This window comes from Myotis daubentonii, chromosome 15 (assembly GCF_963259705.1).
Source record: "Myotis daubentonii chromosome 15, mMyoDau2.1, whole genome shotgun sequence".
Taxonomy (NCBI): Eukaryota; Metazoa; Chordata; class Mammalia; order Chiroptera; family Vespertilionidae; genus Myotis; species Myotis daubentonii.
In genome coordinates, this window is record NC_081854.1 from 27059069 (window position 1) to 27085958 (window position 26890).

At 50.4% G+C, this 26890-nt stretch overlaps 1 protein-coding gene across 5 annotated transcripts; it reads right to left on the reverse strand.

Annotated features, from left to right (window-relative positions):
- Positions 1-820: 820 nt before the first annotated feature.
- Positions 821-25577, reverse strand: WTIP (WT1 interacting protein). Of its 5 annotated transcripts, none has more exons than XM_059666954.1 (8): positions 24704-25568; positions 18241-18342; positions 7978-8045; positions 7764-7826; positions 7468-7598; positions 6146-6197; positions 5393-5461; positions 821-1886 (listed from the first exon to the last, which is right to left on the reverse strand). In XM_059666954.1, the coding sequence occupies exons 1-8, from the start codon at positions 25377-25379 to the stop codon at positions 1746-1748; spliced, it is 1302 nt and encodes a 433-aa protein (XP_059522937.1). In that variant the 5' UTR covers positions 25380-25568; the 3' UTR covers positions 821-1745. The 5 variants fall into 5 exon arrangements, with proteins under 5 accessions (XP_059522937.1, XP_059522940.1, XP_059522942.1 ...); XM_059666955.1 differs by having other exon boundaries at positions 1725-1886; positions 7468-7687; positions 24704-25572; XM_059666957.1 differs by lacking the exon at positions 5393-5461 and having other exon boundaries at positions 24704-25573.
- Positions 25578-26890: the final 1313 nt, after the last annotated feature.

A 26890-nucleotide genomic window follows, 5' to 3' on the forward strand; every position in this document is an offset into this window, starting at 1 on the left:
GAACTGGACGATCCGAGGCCCCCTCCACAGCAGACACAGAGGAAGAGAAAAGAGAAGGGCTGTTAGCAACAAGGAGAAACCTAGGGCAAAGCAGCTTTGACATCAGAAGCAAGAGGGCAACCAGAAGAAAGCTTTGCAATTATTGGCTAGAAAGCAAAGCAGTCGGCTTAGAAAGAAGAGAAAGCCGGAAGTGGGCTCCTGTTCCTGGAATTTACTCTCACCTGCCCTGTTGGGATCACCTCCTTCAAGAAACCACCCTGATCCCATTGAAGTCCCCTTCTCCAGACACTTTCCCCATCTCAGAACCACCTGTGTTTAAACACCCCCTTCCTCAACAAACTCCTCCGGTACCTGCTTCCTCAGCCCACCAGGGGGCCTCCCAGCCCCAGGCCTCAGCCCAGCCGGACACCCCTGGCTGCCACTTCCCCTTCCATCCTCCCCACGGACATTCCCACAACATCCGGTTCCTGCTGCCTGGCTCCCCCAGAGGAGTGGTCCTACCAGCAGAGACCCACTCTAACACTGAAGGAAAGGGAGGGCAAGCGCAGGAGCCAAGAGAAGGTTCAGGTTCCCACAGGAACAAAGGGACTGAAGTCACAATTTTCCGTGAAAAGCACTGCGATTTATCATGACAGGTCACCTGCCCCTGGGGCCAGCCACAGGGCAACTCCAGCACAAGCCATCAGCGGGCTTCCAGGCTTCCCAAGGCTGACGTGTCTTTCAAAGAAAAAAATGTGATCTACATTTCTTCCAACCACATTAAGGTTACCACTCCTAAGACATTGACAGACACCCCCCCACCCACAACTATTCTAATGTCTAAAAGGCAGACACATATATTGAGATTTTAGAGCCATTTATACAAAAATAGTTAAACTACAATGCTTTTACCCTGAAAATATGACATACAAGTGGACATTTGCTTCTTGTAACTTTCCTAAAAATAACAACGTGGGCCAAGTTTTAGAAGAAAACTATATTCTTTTAAAGAAAATGAAAACATTCTCAATGGAAAAACTTAATTTAAGTCAAATCATATGCGTTGGTCCTGGAGCCCCATCCAGTGCTTTCTGGCAGCGGCGCTCTCCCGCGGGCAGGGCTGGGATTGGCGTGGTTCTTTTCAGAAGCTGAAAGATGGGGGTGGGGGGAGTCCCAAGCCAGGAGCTAGGGATGGGAGCCCCAGGTGGGACTGTAGCTGAAAACACCCACTGGAATCCAAGTGGCCAAAACCCAGTGACCACAGTGGCCAAAGGCAGGGCTCCTTTGCAGGCCCCACACCATCCTGTGACCCCACGCAAACAAGGCACATACTGGTGGGCAAGCCGCTTATGAGACACACAAATGTGTGCGCCCTTAGGCCAAATACCGCCTGCTCCCAGCGCTCTGCAACGGGGTCCCTGGCCCATTCTGAACAGGAAACTGGCTCCATCCAGGCAGTCTGGGAGCCTGCCCCCTTGACAGGGTGGGGTGGGGATGGGGTGAGGGGAGGTGGGCAGAGCCTGACGGAGGGAAGCAGCTGGAGAAGGCACAGACGGTGAATAAATAGAAGTAGCTTCGCCGTGGGGCCGGCCCCTCGGACAGCAGCTTGGTGGCAATTGGCAGGGTGGGCGTTGGAGGAGGGGTGGCTGTGCCACCCTGACGCAGAGCTCCGCCCAACCTGGGTCACCCATCCTGCCTACACACACACACACACACACACACACACACACACACACACAGCCCCAGGGTCGGGCTCCTGCTCCAGCTCAGAGCTCCGTGACATGCACAGCAGGTGAGGGAAGTGGCCCAGGCCGGAGGCGCCTGAGGTGGCAGCGGCGGCACAGCAGGTGGCCCTCCAGCGGGTAGCAGCGGCGTCCATCCTCCCCGCTCAGCTGAAGCCCGCAGTCCTAGGGAAGAACACAGCCCCACCCCAGGGTGAGTAGACAGGGGGGCCATACTGGCACCTCAGGGTAATGGGGTGTGGGGCAGATGGGCAGGGCTCTGTCAAACTTCCAGGGACTCTGGCTTTTATTCTTAAGGTGGGGGATCAGGAGCCCAGTGTGGGACACACAGAACTGGGAGCCTCTTAGGAGGACACAGCCTGAAGTCTCAAGAGAGGGCTGGACAGTAAATGGGGGCTCGGACATAAAAATGAGATTGATCTTAACAAAACAGAGTACATCTTCCTAGGCCAGTGATGGCGAACCTTTTGAGCTTGGCGTGTCAGCATTTTGAAAAACTCTAACTTAACTCTGGTGCCATGTCACATATAGAAATTTTTTGATCTTTGCAACCATAGTAAAACAAAGATCTATATTTTTGGTATTTAATTTATATATTTAAATGCCATTTAACAAAGAAAAACCAACCAAAAAAATGAGTTCGCGTGTCACCTCTGACACGCGTGCCATAGGTTCGCCATCACTGCCCTAGGAGCACCGAAAACTAGAAAAGAGAAGAGGGCAAATGGCTTGAGCCATGAAGGCTCCAACATAGAGAAGAGCGAGCCCTGGCCGGTGTGGCTCAGTTGGTTGAGCATCTCCCATGCACCGAAAGGCCGCCAGTTCAGTTCCAGTCAGCGTGCGTGCCCAGGCTGCAGGCTCAATCCCTAGTCAGGGGTGCATGCAGGAGGCAGCCGACTGATGTTTCTCTCTCACATAGATGTTTCTCTTTCTCCCTTCCTCTCTCTGTAAAATCTATTTATTGTTTTATTTTTAAAATATATTTTTATTGATTTCAGAGAGGGAGAGACAGAAACATCAATGATGAGAGAGAATCACTGATCGGCTGCCTCCTGCATGGCCCGCACTGAGGACCAAGCCTGCGACCCGGGCATGTGCCCTGACCACGAATGAAACCGTGACCTCCAGGGTTCATAGGTTGACACTCTGTCACTGAGCCGTGCCAGCCGGGCTCTCTAAGATCAATTTAGAAAGAAAGAGAAAGAAAGAGAGATTTGAGGGGGAAACAAAAGGGAAGAAAACCAAAAATGGATGGTCCTCGGGGCACTGTGACAAGTCAAGAAGGGACTAGTCAGCATGTAGAGAGCTGCTGAGAGGTTAGGGCAGCGACAACTGAGAAGTGTCTCCTGGATCCGAATACGGGGGGGGGGGGGGGGGGGGGGCCACTGGTGATCTTGGGAAGGAGAGGTTATCAAATGCCTGGGCCAGTGGCCTTAAGAGATAATGGAAGAGAAAAACTGGTGATCTCAAGTAAACAAGTTCAGCTGTAAGTCCTTCATCTTACCATTTTATCTCTGTGCTGTTCTTTACAGGCTAATTTTGTTTAACAAGTTATGTGATTGGTATGTGACCTCTGTAAAAAACTGGCAGGAAGTGTGAGGGGCAGCCAGGGAGGCTGTTGGAGACAGTGGGACACCGGGCAAGACCAAGTGGACTTTTTCCTTCCTTTTGCCTCCTACCTCAGGAGGTCACTCTCTCACTGCATCCGGAGCTGAACTCCTGCCTCGAACATTCGACACTTGTTACCCAAAGGCCCTGAGACCAACACCTGCCCTGCGCCACAGCAGTAATGGAGCCGGAGGACTGCGATGGAGCCTCACGTTCCAAGCCACGCATGCTTCAAGTGTCCTCCCTCCGGGCACCCGTCCTGACATAGCCCCTGACTGGGTCCTGCTCCTGATTCACACACCAGAGCAGGGAGGAGAAAGGGGGCCTAGAGACCCTAGTTCCCATCTACAGGTTTCACAATCCTGAGGATCTGAGGGTGGACCACCCACAGCTTGGCTTGCTCCTTGCCCTAGGGATTGTGCTTAGGGATCCCAAGGGACACCACCGTGTCCAGGACCGCAGAGCAGGATGCCGTTACTGTAGAGGGGGATCCATGGCCCTCTTCTGACCATGACCCTCCTTCCCTGTCCCCACTCAGGATTCCTGTTCCCACTGGACCACTTGCCCCCACCAGGACAACCTGGTTCCAAATGGACCTTTGATGACTGAAGATGTCTCCCTCACACTCCCTTCTGCTCTTCCCGGGCTCTGAAACCCAACCGCTCCTCCAGGTTTTCTCCTACCTCCTCATTCACTCACGCCTGGCCTCCCCATGTAGCTGCTTTGCTTCCATGCATCTCCCAAACATGGCTGCTCTCTGGGCCATCATGAGCCCCGCTCCTTCCTGGAGCCCTCCGTTCCTCCCCCGGCTTCAGCAGCCATCTGTAGGCCCAGGATGCGGCTATTGCTTCAGGCCATGATAGGGACAAGGACTGGACTCCCCATCCTACTTTTAATAATGAAAAGCCAGGCAAAATACATGAAAAATGGATTCTCAGACCCTAGGCCACAGGCAAGGCAGGTCGGTGATCTCCGAGAGAAGGGAGCTACTCTCCAGGCTGCCCAGAGACCCTCTAGTCCTCTTGGCTGAGGACTCCGAGGCCGAGGTGTCTGGAACCATAGGGCAGAGCACCAGAGAGGAAAGGGCTGTATACGCCATGACTCCAGATTCCTGTGCCTGTAGTCAGAGGCTTTCAACTGCAGCACATCTACCTGCTGCCTGCACATCTCTATCCAGGTGTCTCCAGCTGCCAAAAATAAGAGCATCTTATCCCCTCCTCCTCTCACCTTCCTGGGGTCCTAATGGACACCTCCAAACCCCGAAACTCCCACATCCAATCACTGACCAATTCCAGTCCTTTCTACTGCCTAACCATCACTCAGCTCAATTTACTTCCCTGAACCCAGGACCACACCCCTAACTCCACCAACCTCTTCAGAGAAGCCCAGCCCCCCTGTCCCTCTTCCTTTAGAAAGGGTGCTGAGTGCCCTTTCTAAAACCCAAAAGCCATCCTGTCACTTTTTTTAAAAATTTCTTTATTGATTAAGTTATTACATATGTGCTGTCACCCTTTTTGATCATTCTCCATTGCCCAGATAAGTCCACACTTCTCAGCTCATGTGGCCTTTTGTCCCCAGCACCTGCCAGCTTCTCTAGTGACACAAACAACACACCCATCTTCACACCTAAGCACATTCTGCTTCGACTGCCTGAAAATGCCTTCTCACGGCCTCCTTGGCTCTTATTCACCTTTCAAACCCTCCAGAAATCTTTCCCTCCAAGACCTCCTATGCACTACAAAAACTCCCTTGTTAGCAATGATGACCTGTAGATACTGCCTGAATACCTGTGTCTCCCATGGGGATAGGGACTATATTCTATGTGACCCACAACACCCTACACACTTTAAATTGTTAGTAAATATTTGATTGAATAGGAAACAGGCTGAGAGAGAGCATGTCTTGTGGACAGGGCTCACTGGGGGTGGGGGGGGGCGGGGAAGACAGGTAGAATGGGTAAGAAACATAAAAGAGGAGGTGGGCTCGCACAACACCTAGAGAGAAGGAAACCTGTGTGAAGGGGAACTGCCCCAGCCTCCAGCCTTCCGGGAGACCAGGCTCACCTCACAGTGATAACATTCCACGTGGTAGTCTCTATCCATGGACACCACACGGAGAGTTGTCTCACAACCCTGGAGGAAGAGATGGGGTTCACACACAATAAGCAAGCTGGGGTTCGAGGTGAATTGTGCACGGGGGCACATGCCTACACCGTGTGCTTTGTCATGGTAGATGTGCATTCGTGCCTGTGTGACAATGACTCAGGGCAAGAATGGGCATCGGTAGGTGCACATGAATGGATGTGCATGTGCCAAAAGCATGCACACGTGTCCATGAGAGCCATCACGTGGGTGTGAACGTGCAGGTACATATTCTTTTCAGTTCTTTGGAGTCAGAAGACCACTGCCAGTCCTGCTTCCCCAGCTTGGGACAGAACCAGCATATGTGGGAGACCCAATGCCTGGGAGAGCTGCACTACCCAAGGGTGTCTCCTGCACAGGCTGCCCCATCTCATCTCATCTGCTCCCCCGCCACCTCTACCTGCAGAGGTAAGAGACCCAGGAAGGAGTCCTTCCTTCATCGATGGGCAATGGAGCTGAACACGGCCAAGCAGCAGGGGCCACCATTTCCCTCTAACTCACGCAGGGACACTGCACTCCGCACGATGGGCACATACCCATCCCTCGGCCCTGAGGGGCATGGGCAGGAGCATCTGCTCATCCCTCCCACAGGGGCCCAAGAGCTGGGGCGGACGCGGGTGGGACCTGCCCCTGCTGGGCCAGGCACCTGATCACCTCCTGGTGGGTGGTTCTTACCTGTGCGGGGAGAATAGGACGAGCACAGGCGGCGCATTTTGGTGCAAAAGCCCTGGAAAATAAAGGAAACCAGAAGTGACCCGCTGAGGACCACAGGCCAAGGGCCCAGGGCAGGCCTGCCCACAGTAGCCCCACGACCTTGCCCAAGCGTCAGTCCCAGGTCCTTATGTGGACACACAGGGTAGGGGCAGCTTCTGCCATGCCTTCTTGGCAATGGCCTTTTATCTGACTCCCCAATACCCCTCCATTCCATCACCTCCTCCAGGATGGGTTCAGGTTCCACTCAGCACTCTCTCTCATGCTTCCGCAAGATCCCTGCCCCCTAACTTCCAGGTATGGGCTGCCCTCTAGCTGAGATGCCTGCAAAAAAGCTGGCTCCACGCTGAGCAACAGGACCTATGCCAGGTACCAACCCCAGGCATGGCAGCAACACAGGACCACAGCTCCGAGGGCTGAGCCTGGAGTCACAGCAAGGGAGAATGGATTGGCTGCTCGCATGAGTACCCGACAGGAAGGAAAAAGAATGTGTGGAGATCCCAACCTCCATCTCATATAAAAGAGGCCTGGCCTGGGGACAGACGGATAGAAGCCAGGTGTGGCCGTAAGGAGAATCCTTAGCAGGAAAAAGGGAGCATGCAGGCACAGGTGGGGAGAGGAAAGACATGGCTGGTGGCTGAACCATCAAGAAATCTGGCTCAGTGGAGAGCGCCGGCCTGCGGACTGAAAGGTCCCAGGTTCGATTCCGGTCAAGGGCATGTACCTTGGTTGCGGGCACATCCCCATTGGGGGATGTTCAAGAGGCAGCTGATCGATGTTTCTGGCTCTCTATCTCTCTCCCTTCCTCTCTGTAAAAAATCAATAAAATACATTTAAAAAAAAGAAAAAGAAAAAAGAAATCTGGCAGAGATCTGTACCCTGACCCAACCACTGAGCACACACGGGGAGGCTGGAAGTGAAAAGATCATGAAGGAAGAACAAGCCCTAGCCGGGTGCTCAGTGGTTAGAGCATCAACCCTCAGACTGAAGGGTCGCAGGTTTGATTCCAGTCAAGGGCAGGTATCTCGGTTGCAGGCTCAATCCTCGGCCCTGGTAGGGGCATGTGCGAGAGGTAACCAATTGATGTCTCTGTCTCTGTCTCTCTCTCTCTCTCTCTCTCCTTCCCTCCGTCCCTTCCACTCTCTCTAAAAAAAATCAATGGAAAAATATCCTCGATTAACAAAACAAACAACAAAAAAGAATGGAGAACACAGACAGGCGGGCCAGGAAGATGTATCCAGGGAAGGAAACGGGAATCACACCTGCCCCGCACGCCGGCTACTCACGTATGATAGTCTCTGACACAGTAGATGTTGTTCTCCACGTCCACAGTGAAGGGCACCCCATCCAGGCACTCACTGCACACAGAGCACCGGAAGCAGCCTGGGTGATAGGACTTCCCAAGGGCCTGGAGGATCTGGGGGTGGGAGGCACTGAGGGGTCAGTGCAGGTGGAAGGCTCAGCACAGCCCCTGGAATAGGCTCTGGCTCTGAGCCCCTGGCAGGTCTGCAACAGGTGAAAAGGGCGGGGTCCTAAGTTTGCCCAAGACAGAGGAGCTCCAGGGACTGGGGGAGGTTCTCACCATGTCCATGATGAGGTGTCCACACACGCTACACTTGTCAGCCGTTTGCTGGAACCCGGAGTACTATCAGGGGACACAGGACCCAGGAGGTTACGAGACAAAGAGGCACTCTGCCCAGCCAGCACCTGCCTCCTGGCGTCAGGTCTCCATGGGAGTCAGGAGGGTCCCTGCGCTGCTCCACCCAGGGACCGGCCAGTGCACAGCTTTGACTCACCAGGAAGTCCTCCTGGCAGTACACTTTCTCGCCCACATTGTAGAACGCCTTCCCACGAAGCCGTCTCCCTGCAAGGACGAGGGTGGAGAAAGGGGTCCCTGGGCCGCTGGAAATCAGGGATGGGGTCCCTGCTGCCATTTCTCAGCACCCTCCTCCAACAGACAAGAAGCGGATTATGGACAAACTTTAAGTTTTCCCTTTAATGTGATGTTGTTATCATTATACTAATTAAGTTTATTTTTCAATTACAGTTGGCATGCATTATATTAGCTTCAGGTGATTAGCTTCAGCACAGTGATTAGACATTTATATATCTTACAGAGTGATCACCCCAATAAGTCTAATACCCTCTGACACCACACACAGTTATTACAGCATCACTGACTATATTCCCTGTGCTGTGCTTCACCTCCTTGTGATTATTTTATAACCACCAATATCACTTAATTCTTTCACCTTTCACCCAGCCCCCCAAACTCCCATCTGGCAACCATCAGTCTGTTCTCTGTGTCTAGGACTGTTTGTTTTGTTTGTTGATTTATTTATTTGTAATATTCCACATATAAGTGAAATCATACGATATTTGTCTTTCTCTGTCAAATTGATTTCACTTGGCATAGTACCCTCTAGATCCACCCATGTTGTTGCAAATGGTAAGACTTCATTCTTTCTATGGTTGAGTAATATTTCATTATATATTACTAGGGGCCCGGTGCACGAAATTCGTGCACTGGGTGTGTGTGGGGAGGGGAGTGTCCCTCAGCCCAGCCTGCCCCCTCTCACATACTGGGAGCCCTCAGGCGTTGACCCCCATCACCCTCCGATCACCTGATCGGCCCCTTGCCCAGGCCTGACGCCTCCGCCAGAGGTGTCAGGCTTGGACAGGGGACCCCCATCTCCCTCTGATCGCTTGCTCCACCCCCCACCCAAGCCTGACGCCTCTGACCCAGGCTTCAGGCCTGGGCAAGGGGACCATCATATCCCCCCAATCCCCGGCTCCGCCCCCCACCCAGGCCTGATGCCTCGGCCAGAGGAGTTGACCCTCATCACCCTCCGATCACCAATCACCGGATCGGCCCCTTGACCAGGCCTGAGGCCTCTGGCAGAGGTGTCAGGCCTGGGCAGGGGACCCCTAGCTCCCCGCGGTTGCAGGCTCCGCCCCTGCCCAGGCCTAACGCCTCTGGCCTAGGCGTCCGGCCCGGGCAGCGGGGACCCACAGCTGCAGCGGCCCCGCGATCGTGGGCTTCGCTTTAGGCCCAGGCAAGGGACCCCTAGCTCCTGGGACTGCCAGCTTCGACCGTGCCCAGCTCCCATCGCTGGCTCCACCCCTACTTCCTGCTATCACTGGCCAGGGCGGCAAAGGCGCCTGATTCTCTGATCATGGCTGGCGGGCAGCTCTTAGCTCCCCCCTGGGTTTCCGATCACTGTCAGTGGCAGGGGGCTTCTTCCTGCTTTCCCTTTCGCCTCCCTGCATTGTGCCTACATATGCAAATTAACCGCCATCTTGTTGGCAGTTAACTGCCAATCTTAGTTGGCAGTTAACTGCCAATCATAGTTGGCAGTTAATTTGCATATAGCCCTGATTAGCCAATGAAAAGGGTATCGTCGTACGCCAATTACCATTTTTCTCTTTTATTAGATAGGATATGCACCACGGCTTATCTATCCACTTGTTTATTGATGGGCACTTTGGCTGCTTCCGTATTTTGGCTGTAAATAATGTTGTAATAAACACAGGGAAGCATTTATCTTTCCGAATTTGTGTTTTTGGATTTCTCTGGATAAAGAACCACAAGTGGAATTGCTAGGTCATATGGTCGTTTTCCTGTTTCACTGTTTCCCCCACGGTGGCTGCATCAATTTAGAATCCCAACAGTGCACAAGGGTTCCCCTTCCTCCACATCCTCTCCAACACTTGTTGTTTGTTGATTTATTGATGACAGCCTTTCTGACAGGTGATAGCTCACTGTGGTTTCAACTGGCATTTCCCTGATGATTAGTGCCGTTGAGCATTTTTTCATATAGTAATTAATATTTTTTAGGACACAAAGTTTTATTTTTTTTGGGGGGGGGGGAAGGGACACCACACTTCTACTCAATTAGGAGAAACCTTTTTATCAGTACACAGGTCTTTTTTTATATATACTCATCATGCCATGAATTCATAGGGAAGGGTTCCAGCAGCTCAGCTCCTTTCCATTGGTTCTCACTGTGCTCTGGGTGGAGCAGGCTGGCGCTTCAGGTGAACCAGGTACCTTTCTCTCTGGCTTCCTTCTTTTTCTGATCACTTTCCCTCACACGTTTCAGGAAGCTATCACGGATCTTGGAGAGCTTAATATGCTCAATACGTACATTCTCTTGGCAAGAATTTTGCCTTTAACTTGTTTGTTCGCAAAAATGCCCACTGTGCCCTAACCGGTTTGGCTCAGTGGATAGAGTGTCGGCCTGCAGACTGAAAGGTCCCAGGTTCGATTCCGGTCAAGGGCATGTACCTTGGTTGCGGACACATCCCCAGTAGGAGGTGTGCAGGAAGCAGCTGATCGATGTTTCTCTCTCTACAATTCTAACTCTATCCCTCTCCCTTCCTCTCTGTAAAAAATCAATAAAATATATATATATTTTTTTAAAAAATGCCCATTGCATGCTGGGTGACATTGTAGAGTCTTCCAGTTTTGTTATGGTAACATTTGTGGGCATTCCTTTTTGAACAGGACCCATTCCCTTGATGTCCACAATATCACCTTCTTGTAGGTGCACATGTAGGTGGTCAAAGGAACAACTCCGTGTTTCCTAAAAGGCCTAGAGAACCTACAGGGGTGCCTCTCCTCTTTCCTTTGTGTTAGTCATTTTAGTGAATTATTGGGAGATGGCAGTTCTGACCGAAAAGCTAATTAATATTTTTTAATTAAATAGAACATGTCAACATAACTATTGTAAGAGGTTGTCAAAGTAAATAGTGGAAGAACTTGTTTCAAATGTAAACTGATGTTCTAATTTCTTTTTAATCACATTCATTTCAGTTAAACTGAGAACACTTTTCAGAATGACTTTCCTTATTTCATGAACATCACAAGTACAACTCTCACCAGGTGAAGTAGCCTAATATGAAAGAGGCGTCCTTGTCAAAAGAGCCCCAGCAGCTATGAGAGGCACCCCCATGAGACAGGAGAAAGCCCAGGCCTAACTGGGGACAAGAGGGCTCCTCCGGCACCAGGACAGCACCCGTGAAAGCGCACAGCCGACGGCAGACATGAGGTAATACAGTAAATGCACTAGCCCTCCACGGTGCAGTAAGACATGTAAATAAACTTAAAAATCGGGAAGAAAAAGTAAGGCTATTTTTAAACACAGATGATATAATGTTATGTAGAAATTCATAAGGAATCTACAAAAAAAAAAATCTCCCTAGAACTAATATGTGAGTTTATCAAGGTTGTAGGATAGTTGGTCAGCATGTGAAAACCAAATATATTTTTATATTCTAGCAACAAATGATTGGAAATGAACATAATTTTTAAAATTGCACTTATAACAGTATCCAAAAAAATCCATAAATACTAAGGGATAAATTTAATGAAAGACATGTCTGACCTTACTCTGAAAGACTAAACTTTGTTGAGAGAAATTGTAAAAGACCTACATAAACAGGGGGGTATGCCACTGCTGGAAGGCGGCGCTCCACTGGATGGCTCGCATTTCTGCACATCCTACAGACAGAGCTTCAGATTTCATTCTGGATTACCTTTTCCTACTTTTTTGTTTTCTGTTAATCCTCACCTGAGGATATTTTTCCCATTGATTTTCAGAGAGCATGGAAGGGCCCTAACTGGTTTGGCTCAGTGAACAGAGTGTAGGCCTGTGGACTGAAAGGTCCCTGGTTCAATTCCCAGTCAAGGGCACATGCCTGGTTGCAGGCTCGATCCCCAGTAGGGGGTGTGCAGGAGGCAGCCAATCAATGATTCTTTCTCATTATTGATGTTTCTATCTCTCCCTTCCTCTCTGAAATCAATTTCTTAAAAAAAATTTTTTTAATATATTTTATTGATTTTTAGAGAGATGAAGGGAGAGGGATAGAGAGTTAGAAACATCAATGAGAGAGAAACATCAATCAGCTGCCTCCAGCACACCCGCTACTGGGGATGTGCCCGCAACCAAGGTACATGCCCTTGACTGGAATCGAACCTGGGACCCTTCAGTCCGCAGGCCGACACTCTAGCCACTGAGCCAAACCGGTTAGGGCTAAAAAAATTTTTTAATGACACAAAAATATACACAGCAAACAACCCCAGTATAATAAACAGAGTGTGGAAAAAATAAAAAATAAATAAACAGAGTGTGGAAGGGAAGGAGGGAGGGAGGGAGGGAGGGAGGGAGGCAGGCAGGCGGACACATCAATTGGTTGCCTCCTGAACATATCCCAACCAAGGCTGGGGATCGAACCTGCAACCCAGGTACGTGCCCTTGACCAGGAATGGAACCCGAGGCCCTTCAGTGTGAGGGCCACCGCTCTAACCACTTAGCAACATCAGCCAGGGCAGGGATTATCTTTCCAAGGACATCTGTGGAGCAAACTGTTTAGAAGACAGAGGTAGCATCTCCCTCTGAAGCAGAGGGCAGGTTTGTTCGCTGTCCAGAGTAATAAAGATGTGTTCCTCCAGGACAAGGGTCAGATAGCTTTGCTGGCAGCCCATTATAAAATACTGGGGTTCCCTAAGCCAGGGTTCCTCGGACCTGACTCAGACCCACTGCATGTGCAGCATCCATCGCGGCCACTCCATGCGACCCGTGGGGCTCAGGAGGGCAAACACGATGTGAATGTTAGTGACGTGCGTGCAGCTTGCGGTGCTGCGAGTCTGCCCAGCAGGTTATGTCTTCAGGCAGCATCCGTGAACTGGTGGCAGGCTGACTGGTCAGCTTGCAAGTAGGAAAAAATCCCACTCAGACCCTGCACAGCTCCTGACAACCATCTTTATGGCTTCAGATGTTGGTATCAGCTCTCCCCAAACTGATCTATACATTCAAATGCTTTTCTTTTAAGAATAGCTAAAATTTATTTAAAACCAGTAAAATACATACTAAGACAAAACCTCAAGAAACAAAAGCTTAGAATTTATACAAAAAATAAACACTAGCCCTAACCAGTTTGGCTCAGTGGATAAAGCGTCGGCCTGCGGACTGAAGGGTCCCAGGTTCGATTCCAGTCAAGGGCATGTACCTTGGTTGCAGGCACATCCCCAATAGGGGGCGTGCAGGAGGCACCTGATCAATGTTTCTCTCTCATCGATGTTTCTAGCTCTCTATCCCTCTCCCTTCCTCTCTGTAAAAAATCAATAAAATATATTTTTAAAAATAACAATAAAAAAAATAAACACTAGTTTGATAAAATATAGAAAAATAAATTATTATGCAACTTAGGATTTGAAATCCTTTAACTGAAAATGGATTATGCGCCTTTTGTTTCTCGATTTTGCCCAAACAAAATGCCAGCACTCGTGTGTGTGTGGAACCTGACCGGCCAATTTTGAAATGTATATAAAAGTATAAAGAACAGCAAATAGCCAAAATAATCTGGAAAAAAAGACTGACAAAGCGGGAAGACTTATCCTACTTCCTATTTTAAGACTTACAGTAATCAAAGGCAGTGTCATAATATTGGGATGAGGAGACAAAAAAAATCGGTGGAACAGAACAAAATCCAAAAATAGACCCAGAAATATTTCAACAAACACACAAGTGGGAAAACAAAGTCTTTTCAGCACATAGTACTGCAACAACTGAATATCCATGTGGGGAAAGAACAACATTCAATTTCATACTTCACAACATACACAAAATTAGTATGAAGTGAGTTATCAATCTAAACATAGAAATGGGAAATCTAAAGCTTCCAGAAGAGAACACTGGAGACTATCTTTATGACTCAAAGGAAGACCAAAAAAACAGGTCACAAAGAATAGTAACTATAAAACAAAACAAAACAAAACAAAACAAAACAAAAAAAAACCTGACGCATTGGATTTCATCAAAATGTGAAATTTATCAAAAAATATATCATGCCCTGGCTGGTTTGGCTCAGTGGATGGAGCGTCGGCCTGCGGACTGAAAGGTCCCAGGTTCGATTCCGGCCAAGGGCGTGTGTGCCTTGGTTGCGGGCACATCCCCAGTAGGAGATGTGCAAGAGGCAGCTGATCGATGTTTCTCTCCCATCAATGTTTCTAACTCTCTATTCCTCTCCCTTCCTCTCTGTAAAAAATCAATAAACTATATTAAATATATATATATATATATATCATTAAAAATATTTTTAAAAATCATACTAGGAAAAAATATTCACAAAACATACATGTGAAAAGAACTTGTACTCAGAAGATACATATTTTTTTCCTACAACTAAATAATAAAGACAAATAACCCCCAATTTAAAAATGGAACAAAAGACTTGAACAGACTTCACCAATGATATAAATCAGTGGTTCTCAACCTTCTGGCCCTTTAAAAACAGTTCCTCATGTTGTGACCCAACCATTAAATTATTTTCGTTGCTCCTTCATAACGGTAATGTTGCTACTGTTATGAATCGTAATGTAAATATCTGATATGCAGGATGGTCTGAGGCAACCCCTGTGAAAGGGTCGTTCGACTGCCAAAGGGGTCGCGACCCACAGGTTGAGAACTGCTGATATAAATGGTCAAGCAGCAGACAAAAAGATACTCAACCTCATTAGTCCTCTGTGAAATGCAAATTAAAAACCACAATGAGATACCTCTCCACACCTATTAGACTGGCTCAAATTAGCCCACCAGTGTGGTTCACTGGTTGAGCATCGACCTATGAACCAGGAGGTCATGGTTCAATTTCCGGTCAGGGAATATGCCCAGGTTGCGGGCTTGATCCCCAGTAGGGGGCATGCAGGAGGCAGCCGATCAATGATTCTCTCTCATCATTGACGTTTCTCTCTTTCTCTCTCTCTCTCTCTCTCTCTCTCTCTCTCTCTCTCAGAAATCAATAAAAATATATTTTTTAAAAGACTGGCTTAAATTTAAAAGACTAAAATACCAATTGTCAAATATGTAGAACAACCCAACTCTCTTATATTTCTAGTAGGAGTATAAAATGGTGCAAGCCCTTTAGAAAACAGTTTGGCAGTTTCTTATGAAGTTAAACATACACTTAGCCTATGACCCAGAAATTCCAGTTCTTGGAATTTACCCAAGAGAAATGAAAACATTTGTCCACAAATGACTTGTACAAGAATGTTCACAGCACAATCTAGTATCTACCCACACTTAAATGGATAAACAAATTGTGGTATATTCATACAATAGACTCCTACTCAGCAATAAGAAGGAGTGAGTTACAACTCCTTTACTCCATGTAACATGGACAACAACAAAAGACATGATTACAAAAAAATCAACCACAAAACAGTGCATACGACGACTGCATTTACATGAAGTTCTAGGACAGATGAAACTGATCTATGGTGTAGAAATCAGGACGCTGGTTAGGTGGATATGATGGGAAAGCACACGGTGAAACTGCAGAAGTACAAGATAGAAGTTTCTAGGGTGTTGAAGATGTTCTGTATCTTTGTTAGGGGTGTGAGTTACATAAATATATACACTTATCCAAAATCTTTTCCTACAGCTCTGCAGCACCGTCCCTCCCACTGAGGGGTGGCAGGTCCAATCCCTGTTTGGGCACGTGCAGGAGCTAACCCATCGATGCTTCTCTCACACTGATGTTTCCTTTTATTTAAAAAAAAAAATGGCTGAAACCGGTTTGGCTCAGTGGATAGAGCGTCGGCCTGTGGACTGAAGGGTCCCAGGTTCGATTCCGGTCAAGGGCATGTACCTGGGTTGCGGGCATATCCCCAGTGGGAGATGTGCAGGAGGCAGCTGATCGATGTTTCTCTCTCATCGATGTTTCTAACTCTCTATCTCTCTCCCTTCTTCCTCTCTGTAAAAAGTCAATAAAATATATTTTTAAAAAAAAAAAAAGTTTTTATTGATTTAGAGAGAGAGGAAGAGAGAGGGGGAGAGAAACATCGATGCGCTGCCTCCTGCATACCCGCTACTGGGTATCGAGCCCACAACCAGGGTATCAAACCAGTAACTGCTTGGTGCATGGGACAACACCCAAACAACTGAGCCTGCCCAACCCCCTCTCTCTAAAATCAATTTTTTAAATCTTTTTTTACTGTACACCTAAGATCTGTTTGCTGTACTGTATGTAAATTGTACTCAATTAAAAACAAAGATAAACCTAGAACATCTGTGCTTGAGTAGAAGTGCTCAAAGAATGATGGGGATATGTCAAAGGGCACAGGGGCCAACTGGAAAGGACTTAGTCTGGCCAAGTCTGAAACAATTCGTGCATCAAAAAGAATAATGACTGGCCCTGGCCAGTGTGGCTCAGTTGGTTGGGCATCATCTGTGCATTGAAAGGTTGCCAGTTCAATTTCTGGTCAGGACACATGTCTGGGTTTTGGGCTCAATCCTCAGTAGGGGGTTGCAGAAGGCAGCTAATTAATGTTTCCCTCTGACATAGATGTTTCCTTCTCCCTCTCCCTTCCTCTCTCTCTAAAAATCAACTTTAAAAATCTTTTTTAAGCCCGGCTGGCGTGGCTCAGAGGTTGGCATCCACCTACGAGCCAGGCAGTCACGGTTCAATTCCCCGTAAGGGCACATGCCCTGGTTTTGGGCTTGGCCCCCTAGTAGGGGTCATGCAGGAGGCAGCCAGTCAATGATTCTCTCTCGTCATTAATGTTTCTCTCTCTCTCTCCTTTCCTCCTTGAAATCAATAAAAATATATTTTTTAAAACTCTTTTTAAAAAATGTCTGTATTGCCATACATTGCATGAATAAAAGCCCATGAGTATGTAAAAATACTCACGAAAGAATAAAATACACTTTCCCCCATCTAAATTTAAAATTTTTCCTTAATAGAGAGGTTTCAGACATTCCCTAGGGAAATGCAACTTCAACACAGACCTCAACAAATTCCCACAGGCATATTCCACAATCAAAAATTATAAAACACATGAGAAAACAAGGTCTCATGACTGAGAGTGAAGAGAAACAGTAAACAGTAGAAATAGGACTTCAAAAGACATCAGATATTGGGACTATTAGATTCAGAATACAGAATAGGTATGTTTAATATGCTCACAAAATAAAAACAGATGTCTAAAACATGAGACTAAAAAGATTTCTCATGGAGGGCATTAAAAGCAGTAACTATAAACAAAGAATAATTGGATTTTATTAAGAATTTCTTTTCATCAGAAGACTTCATTTAGAAAGTAATGAAGCAAGAATAGGTTAGGGAAAGAATTTATAACACATATATCCAACAAAGATCTTTTATCCAGGACATTTAAAGAACTCCTACAGCCCTAACCGGTTTGGCTCAGTGGATAGAGCGTCAGCCTGCGGACTCAAGGGTCCCAGGTTCGATTCCGGTCAAGGGCATGTACCTTGGTTGTGGGCACATCCCCAGTAGGGTGTGTGCAGGAGGCAGCTGATTGATGTTTCTCTCTCATCAATGTTTCTAACTCTCTATCCCTCTCCCTTCCTCTCTGTAAAAAATTAATAAAATATATTTTTAAAAAAAAAGAACTCCTATAATAATGGAAAGGTAAGTGTTTGTCTGCTATGGTAAAAACAGCTTCTCAGAATGATGTGACCTAACACTGTGCCTATATTATACTTTAATAAAATATTAAAATGTTTCCTGTAAATAAATGGAAGATGTCTGCTTCTGGGCAAAGCTTAAAAGGGCTGTAGAATATCAAGAGTGCAGATTTATTATGCTGGTTGGGTTATAGCTACTTTTCTCTTTTTATAACTTTCTCTAGGTTAAATTACATTTATAGTTTATACTGTGTGCAAAATTCAGATAAAAAAGCAATTGCATGGAAAAGAAATATTAGCCCTGTATAACGGCAGAAGGCATGGTGTCCAGGCAGCCAGGAGACTTCAGTACCCTACAGAGGACGAAGGCTCCAACGCCCAGGACCAGAGGGGCAGCCTTTCCCTGTGGCTAGCAAATGGCTCCTCTCTGACCCCACACCTCTCTCCAGGGGGCCAGCAGACCTTCCCAGGGCTTAAGCCTCTCAGGCAGGCCAGGCCCAGAGAGAAAGGGGCCATAACTCAGCCTCCTCCACACTTCAGCCTGGGTCAGAGCTGGTGGTCCCTCTGCCTGGGACTTAGGTGCAAAGCAGTCCATGGTGCAAGAAGGGCCAGAAAGAGGTTACCTACCACAGGAGTCACAGATGAAGCAATCGGTGTGATACAGGCTCCCCATTGCCTGGCATGCTTGTCTTGCTCCGTAGATACCAAGCCCACATTTGATGCAAATGCCTACGGGAGGAGAGGCAGAAAAGAGCAGTGGTTAGCACCACAACCATGGTGTGAGATAAACATGCATCCAATTCCCAGTCCTAGTGCTGCCCACCCGCCTGATCTTGGGCAAGTGAACTGCTCTAGACCTCCATCACACAGTTGCTAATGGCTCACATGGGGCAGTTAGGGTCCCACTGCTTAGGGTTTGTTGCTGTTGTTGTTCAGCAGAGCACCTGGCACAGAGCCATCCTCGCCATCAAAATCATCATGACCTCTGCATACCTACAAGGCCATTCTGAACCCATTCCCCATGAGCTGCTCTTGGACATGGGGAAAATCCTTTCTTCAGTCTATGAACCAGAAAGAATGAAGACCACACGGCGCAACCAGGGCAGAGCCGCTGACCCTCCCAGCCACACTGTCCTCATCGGTACCGCAAAGTTCACTCATTCTCTTGTTCAGTCAGCACATCAACAGCAATGCCTGCCACATGCCCTGCACACTGAGATGCCAGGGATTCTGCAATGCACCAGTCAAGTCCCCACCCTCAAGGAGCCTGCATTCCAGTGGAGGAAGACAGACAACACAAATAATACCTTAGGAGGAAGCAGCAAGTGCTACGGAAAAAAATACTGATTAAAGATGTGTCTGAGTGTGTGATTTTTAAGCAGGGCAGTCAGAAAAGGCTCTGAGGCCCTGGTCAGTTTGCTCAGTGGTTAGATTGTCAGCCCTTAGACCGAAGGGTACAGATTCGATTCCCGGTAAAGGGCACATACCTGGGTTGCAGGTTTGATCCCTGCCCGGCTTAGAGAGTGTGCAGGAGGCAACCAATCAATGTGTCTCTCTCACATTGATGTTTCTCTTTGTTTCCTCCTTCCTGTCCACTCTCTCTAAAAAGCAATGGAAAAAATATCCTCGGGTATCCTCAGGTGAGGATTAAAATAAAATAAAATAAAATAAAATAAAATAAAATAAAATAAAATAAAATAAAGGCTCTGGTGATAAGGTGATACCTGAGTAGCATCTGGGACTACCAGGTGGAATCAGAGACCAGCCCTGGCAACACAGAGCAGGATATCCAGCAGTCAGGAGATGGGTGGTAAAGGGAAGGGTAACTAGCAATGCCAGGGCAAAGCCTGGCACTAGCCCCTAAGGGACTCCCTGACTGGCCCTCCTGGAGACCCAGACCATATGTGGCCAGCCCACACATCAGAAGTCCCCTTCTGCCCTAGCCCAGTGGTCGGCGAACTGCGGCTTGCGAGCCACATGCGGCTCTTTGGCCCCTTGAGTGTGGCTCTTCCACAAAATACCACGTGCGGGCGCACACGTACAGTGCGTGGCCCATGTGCAGAAGTCGGTATTTTGTGGAAGAGCCACACTCAAGGGGCCAAAGAGCCGCATTTGGCTCGCAAGCCGCAATTTGCCGACCACTGCCCTAGCCGGTTTGGCTCAGTGGATGGAGCATCAGCCTGCGGACGAAAGGGTTCCGGGTTCGATTCCGGTCAAGGGCACGTGCCTGTGTTGTGGGCTCGATCCCCAGTAGGGGGTGTGCAGGAGGCAGCCGATCAATGATTCGCTCTCATTATTGATGTTTCTATCTCTCTTTCGCTCTCCTTTCCTCTCTGAAATCAATAAAGACATATAAAAAAAAAAAAATAAGTCCCCTTCTCAGAGTTACCCAGGGAGTCCCAGGCCCCAAAGGGCCTGAAGACAGGCTCTGCCCTCTGGACCCGAAGTCTTCCGGCTGCTCTAGGACATGCTGCCCTCACCCTCTCCCTCCTACTCTCTACCAGACCTCTCTCTTTAACATTTACCCATGGTCAAGCCTCTTCCATCTTAAAAACCCCCTCCTCCCCATCAGCCATCCCATTTCCCCCCTCCCATCAGTCAAGAAAGCAAGCAAGCTTAGTCCACACTCAGTCATCTCCTAACTGTGCAAATCCATGACTTCCTGTTCAGATAATACCCACAAAACTGCCCTTGCCCTGGCAGGTTTGGCTCAGCGTATAGAGCATTGGCCTGTGGACCAAAGGGTCACGGGTTCGATTCCAATCAAGGGCACATACGTCAGCTGCAGGTTCCCCAGCCCCGTTAGGGGCGCATGTGGGAAGCAACCGATCTATGTGTCTCTCTCACTTCCATGTTTCGCTCTCCCTCACACACCCTCCTCCCTCTCTTCCATTCTCTCTAGAAATCAATGGAAAAAATATCCTCGGTTAAGGATTAAAAAGTAATAATAATAAAGCTGCTTCTGCCTCTGGGTTCCTGCTCAGGAAATGGCACTTTGGGGTAGCCAGGTTTCAGGGAGCACCCAGGAATGCCCCTCTCTCTCACCTCCAATTTGGGCTCCTCTGTTCCCTAATCTTGACTTCATTCCCTACCCTCACTCCCACTAGCCTGATTCACCATCATCAATTCTCATCCCAATGGTTATTTCAGCCTCCTCATGGTGTCCCAGCCTGGCCTCCAAAACACATCCCAAAAATTGCAGCCAGACTTTCTTTCTAAAATGAAAATGATCCACTCTCACACCTTCACGCTTGTCCATGTACTTTGAAAGTCCGACCTTGTCACTCCTCTAAGTTACTGGACTATGTGAAGAAATAGAAGTCAGCTGCCTGTGGACACAGGGCAGAGGATGCGCTATGACCTCACATCATTAGGTTTTAGGTTCTGTTTGATGTTTTCCTAAATATGTGCCTGCGTCACTTTAATAAAAATACTCTGAAGGAGAACCAAAGCATGAGGTACCTCAGAAATTCAAGGAACAGAACATGTCAAGGGGAGTCAACTCCACCTGTGGGTGCAGCGGTGCGGTCCAGACCAACAAGGCCTGGCAAACACCCACTGGGGCTGGGGAGTCAGCTGGGTCAGCCCAGTGAGGGGATATCAGAGGCGGATAAGCAAAGACAATGCCAATCAGACACTCGGATGAGAAGACGAAAGGGCCAGCCGGACTCTGTGGCCATGCAGCTTTGGGGTTTTTGTTTTTAGTGAAAGACCCTTGTCCGTATTTACAGCCAAAAGAAAAGGGCCAGTAGACACAGGAGAGCTGAAGGTTGAGTTGGAGATGAAAGGACCCTGTCCTCAGATCTGGATGTGTACTCAAGAGCCTGTGGGGAAAGGAACAGGAAGCATTGGGGAAGCAAGCTGCTGACCTCCATTTTCTCAGCAAAGTAGAAGAGGCAGGGCTGGAGGAGAGAGGAAGGTTTCTGAGGGAATAAAAGAGGGGACTGACCAAGGCTTAGGGAGATGGATGACGCGAAGACCAGACCATCACTCTGTCCCCTGGCAATGCAGCAGGGCAGACGGCGATGAGAGGGGTCAAAGTTACCAGTGAGATGCAGGCCACAGTCAGAACTGAAGACTGCAGAGGGCGGCAAAAACAGGGTGTGGCTCTGGGAGTGGGTGGCTGAGGAGAAGGCAGAGAGGTCATCTAACTTAAAGAGGTTCCGGAAGGTCCGGCCTCTGTGGTTCAGTGGTTGAGCCTCGACCCAGGAACCAAAAGGTCAACAGTTCGATTCTGGTCAGAGCACATGCCTGGGTTGTGGGGGGCGTGCAGGAAGGAGCTGATCGATGTTGATGTTTCTCTCTCATCGATGTTTCTATCCCTCTCCCTCCCTCTCTCTCTAAAAATCAATAAAAACGTATTTTTTTTAAAAAAAGAGAGAGGCTCACCAAGACACATCATAATTAAAATGCCAAGAGCAAAAGATAAAGAGAGAATCTTAAAAGCAGCAAGAGAAAGACAGTCAGTTACCTACAAGGGAGTACCCACTCGACTGTCAGCTGATTTCTCAACAGAAACCATGCAGGCCAGAAGAGAGTGGCAAGAAATATTCAAAGAGATGAATAGCAAGAACCTGCAACCAAGATTACTTTATCCAGCAAAGCTATCATTCAGAATGGAAGGTCAGATAAAGAGCTTCACGGATAAGAAAAAGCTAAAGGAGTTCATCACCACCAAACCAGCATTATATGGAATGCTGAAAGATATTCTTTAAGAAGAGGAAGAAGAAAAAGGAACTCTTACCATTTGCCACAGCATGGATGGAACTGGAGAGCAGATAAATACCACAGGATCTCACTCATTTGTGGAATATAATGAACAACATAAACTGATGAACAAGGACTGATCCAGAGACGGAGAGGCATTGATTGGACTGTCGGGCCTTGGAGGGAAGGTAGGGGAGGGTGGGGGCAAGGGGGAAAGATCAACCAAAGGACTTATATGCAAGCATATAGGCCTAACCAATGGACACGGACAACGGGGGGGTGAGGGGATGAGCGGGGGGGGGGGGGGGGGGTAGAGGGTACACATATGTAATATCTTAATCAATAAAAAATATTAAAAAAAAAAAAAAAAAGAGAGAGAGAGAGGCTCCAGAAGCCTGAGGCTGGTGACTGGCTAATGGCAATGGAACTTGTTGAGATGGGAAAGTTCCAAAGACATCACTGAATGGCAGAGGGATCAGGAGGTCAGCTGGTGCCAGGGCCAAGGAGAGGAAGGAATGGCACAGCAAGGGGGAAACACACCCTGAGGATGAGGTTCGTCAGGCACCACTTGAGCTTGGGCTCCCTGCAGACTTCCCTGTATAAAAACTTTGTATTATTCAGGTTGAATAACATAAAATTGCCACTTTTATAGTTCTAAAATATCAAATATTAGCAGATAAATTTCAGCAGTTCAAGCAAATAGTTGCCCTTTTTTTCATCCTCAACAGAGAATGTTTTTAATTAATATTTTAGAGAGAGAGGGAGCAAGAGAGAGAAACATCAATGTGTGAGAGAAACATCGATCAGTTGCCTCCTGAATGTGCCACAACTGGGGATCAACCCAAAACCTAGGTATGTGCCCTGACCAGGAATTGAACCAAAACCTTTTAGTGCACAGGACGATGGTCCAACCTAAACTGGCTTCTCTTGAAAAAGAAAGATCTATCATCACTCACCTTCCCCTTCCACGTGGCTTCAATGGGCCAGGACTGAGTGGCAGCTCCCTTTAGAAAGGATGACCCAATAGCCACTATGCCTATGGTCTTGTGCCTGGGCCCCTTTTGGTCTCACATTACCTGCCTGGGTCTAGCCACCTCAGGTTCACACAAGGACTCATGAGTAGCTGCGGAGGCCCACAGAACACACCTGCTAGTTTCTGCAATGGGCAGGGACAGGAAAATGAAGAGCCTTTTGCAACAAAGCAATGGAAAGTCTTTCTCTTTAGAAGACAGCCCCTGCTTTTGCTCCTGGCACCTGCCAGGCAGGAGAGGCAACAGCTTCCTACCTCATCTCCCTGATGCCTGGCCATGCCACAACAGCCACACCAGAAATTCTCACCTATTGTTCCCAGATGAGCCTGAAACCCTTCCACATTCCCCCTCCCAAAGGCAGGCCACACACTCCCTTGATCACCTGACCCCTCCCTCCTGGGCTGCAACCCTGGGGAGTGTAGTGGAACAATCCTCCTCTTGCCCATTCTTCCCTCTGCCTGAAATGCCCCCATTGTGACCTATCACACAGAGCTTCCTCCTCCCTCAAGACCCAGTTCAGGGCGTCCTGAGCTGCTAGCTAGAATGAATGCATGACACCCCAGGACAAGCCTCCGTCCCTGGCAGGATAACCAGCAGCCAGCAACCCCTAGAGCTGGGGGCCTCGGCTTTCCTGCTTATCAGTGAGGGAGGGAAGGAAGCCCTCCCCCGGGTCTCTTCTCCGAACCTCAAGCCTAGAGTCCCAAGCACTGTCCAAAGAACTAACCGGGGTCTGTGAGGGCCTGGGTTAGACTGGGAAAGACTGGCAGGCACCGGTGAGCTCTGCAAAAGCTGTCAAGGAGGATTCTCTTTGGAAACATCCCATGTACAAAGCACGGCCCAGAGAGAGGACAGCCCAGTCTGACTGGCTTGGTCCCCTCATCCTCAAGGTGGACTCTCCCTCCCTCCCACACTCTACCTCCAACAGCGACCGTCATGGGAGCCTCAGGTCAGGTGGGACCCGGTACTTGGACCCCAGTACCCCGCCACCACCCCGCTATTGTCCACAACCTACACCGCTGGGGGCGAGGAGGAGTGCCGGGAGGGCGGGTCCCTCCACTGCTTAGGCCGACCTGGGTCACAAAGCATCGAGCAGGGTGAACAGAGGCACGTGCCAAGGGTGCAGAAGAATTTCTCCAGCAATGGCTCGTTCTGCCTGTTAACATCACTTTTTCTCCGTTAGGATGAAGGCTTCCATTCACTTTCCCAGAAGCCCTTCTCCAGGTGGGAGACCAAGAGGCGAGGGCGGCGGATCACACTCGCACCCCGTGTCCTCCCTCTTCCCACGCGGGCCCGGCCCCGGCCACCCCGAGGCCGGCCCAGCCGCCACCCCGAGGCCATCCCGACCCGCTCACCGAAGTAGTCCCGCGCCGTGCGCGCTTCCAGCGCCCGCTCCAGCTCTCGGGTCAACGCCTCCAACCGCCGCTCGGCCGCGCTCGGGCCGCCCTCTCGGCCCGGGGGCAGCGGGAGCGAAGGCAGAGGGAAGGGGGCCGGCCCGACAGGCTCGGGGGAGCGAGTTGGCGCGGGACCGGCGCCGGGCAGGAGCCAGTCGGCATAAGCCCCAGCAGAGCCGCGGGAGCCGAGACTGGACACACTGGAGCGGGCGCTGCCCACCGACGGCGGCCCGGGGCCCGGGCGCGGGTCCGAGCGGCCGGAGCGCGGACTGCCGTGGCGCTGGTCGTAGCCCAGGCTGATGCCGCTGGAACGGGCGCTCCCGCCGCCGCCGCCGCCGTCGGAGCCCGCCAGGCTGACCCGTGGGCTGCCCGCAGGCTGCGCGCTCAGCTCGGGGGCCGCCGCGCGCCGCGGGCCGCGTTCCCCACGGCTCAGTCCGTCCGTCCCGGCCTCGGGGACGCCGGCGCCGCCCTTCCCTCGGCGGCCCAGCGCCAGCGCCAGCGCCGCCTCGTCTCCGGGCCCGGGCCGCGGCCCCCGCCGCCCCCGACCCGGAGAGTCGCCGCTTGGCTGCAGCTCCCGCAGGTCCAGCCCGGCCAGGAGCACCGCCGCCTCGTCCGCGGCCGCCCGGGAGCGCTGCATGGCCCGGCCCGCCGGCCCTCGCGCGTCACCTCCGCCTCGGCTTCCCGCCGCCGCTCCGGCCGCGCCGCCGCATCGTCCGCCGGTACCCGGAGCCCGCCCCGGGACCCCTGGGCGCGGGGCGGGGCGGGGCAGGCGCGGGGCCGGGTCGCTCCGCCAGCCACGCGCGGCCCGGGTCGGCGGCGCTCCGCTCAGTGGCGCGCGAGGCGGAGGAATGTGCGCTCTGCGGCGCCGGGCCGCGCCCCCTCCTCCCGCGGCCGCGCGGGGGCGGAGGGACTCCTTTGTGGGGGCAGGAATGCGAGGAAGGAGACGGCGCTGCGGCCTCTGGAATGTGGGGGAGTGGCGGCGGCGGCGGCGCCGGGAGCAGAGGGGCGCGCAGGCCGGCCGGACGCCGAGCCGGGCGCCCGCGAGCTGAGCGGGCCCCGAGGTGGTCCGGCGGCGAGCTGCGGCCTTCGTCGTGCGCCCAGACGGTCGAGCCTGTGGGTCCCTGCGGGCTGAGCTGGCGGCGGCTCCCGCAGTCCGGCAGGAGAAATAGGAGCAGCTGGCGGACGTTTCCCACGTTCTCCCCCATCTGACTTCCCAGCGATGCCACACTTTCAGGCTCTTGGCTCTGCGCCCGATCCAGGAGCCAAAGAACACTGTGCGCCTGGTGCACGTGCGCCACCAGGACCTCGCCTGACCCAGGACCCCCAGCCTGTCCCTGGGCCACGTGGTTGCTCACTGGTTTCAGGAGCCCCCACCTGCCAGGGGGGGGGGAAAGCGCCTAATGCTAGGAGCCAGGGTTGGTTGGGGACTGGTCCGTGCGCCTGGTCCTTGTGCTCAAGCCCCCAAGGCCACGCCAGATGAAGCAGACCTCAGGCTGAGCCAATGGACTGATGACCGTCGGCTGTGACCACCACATGCAGTCACCAGGAGATGTGAGGACTCCCTGTTTTTCCAGCACCTGCCCTCAGGGTCTTGGGTGAGGCGCCAAGGGGATGCTCCTGAAAACACTTGTGCTGCTACAGGTCCTGAGATGAGGTGGGGCCTTGGGGGCCACATGAGGGATGGAAGAGAGGTGACCAGGGCTTTGTCCCCCAAAACAAATTACAAAGCCCTTGTCATACATTCACACAGCTCACCGAGAAAAGCAAGCCATTATCAGGACCTGATGGATCCAGGAAAACAACCTTGAGTGGATGAGGTCTCTTTTCCAGCCCCCCACCCCCGAGAATTCCAGCAAGGCACCCAGTGTCGCAGGGAGATTGGACCAAGAATTGTGCTGGTGCAGACTGACCAAGATGTGGGGCCTCAGCACTGCCAAGGAACCCGCTGTGGCCCATTCTCCTTGGCTGGCAGTTGAGCAGTGTCTGACCAAGCACCTCTCAGAGCTTGCAGAATTCCAACACAACACCCACCCCCTAAGCTCAGAGTGAAGGGGGCAGGCACAGGTGGGGACAAGCGTTTGGGGAGCTATTATCCAGAGAAGCTACCTAATGAAAAATTATCTGAGAAAGGAAAGACAAATTAAATCA

Coding starts and splice junctions, on each gene's coding strand:
- WTIP (XM_059666954.1), bottom strand. CDS start 25,379: ATGCAGCGCTCCCGGGCGGCCGCGGACGAGGCGGCGGTGCTCCTGGCC. Junction 18,343..24,703: donor CACGGCGCGGGACTACTTCG/GTGAGCGGGTCG, acceptor CTCCTCCCGTAG/GCATTTGCATCAAATGTGGG. Junction 1,887..5,392: donor TGGAATGTTATCACTGTGAG/GTGAGCCTGGTC, acceptor GTTCTTCCCTAG/GACTGCGGGCTTCAGCTGAG.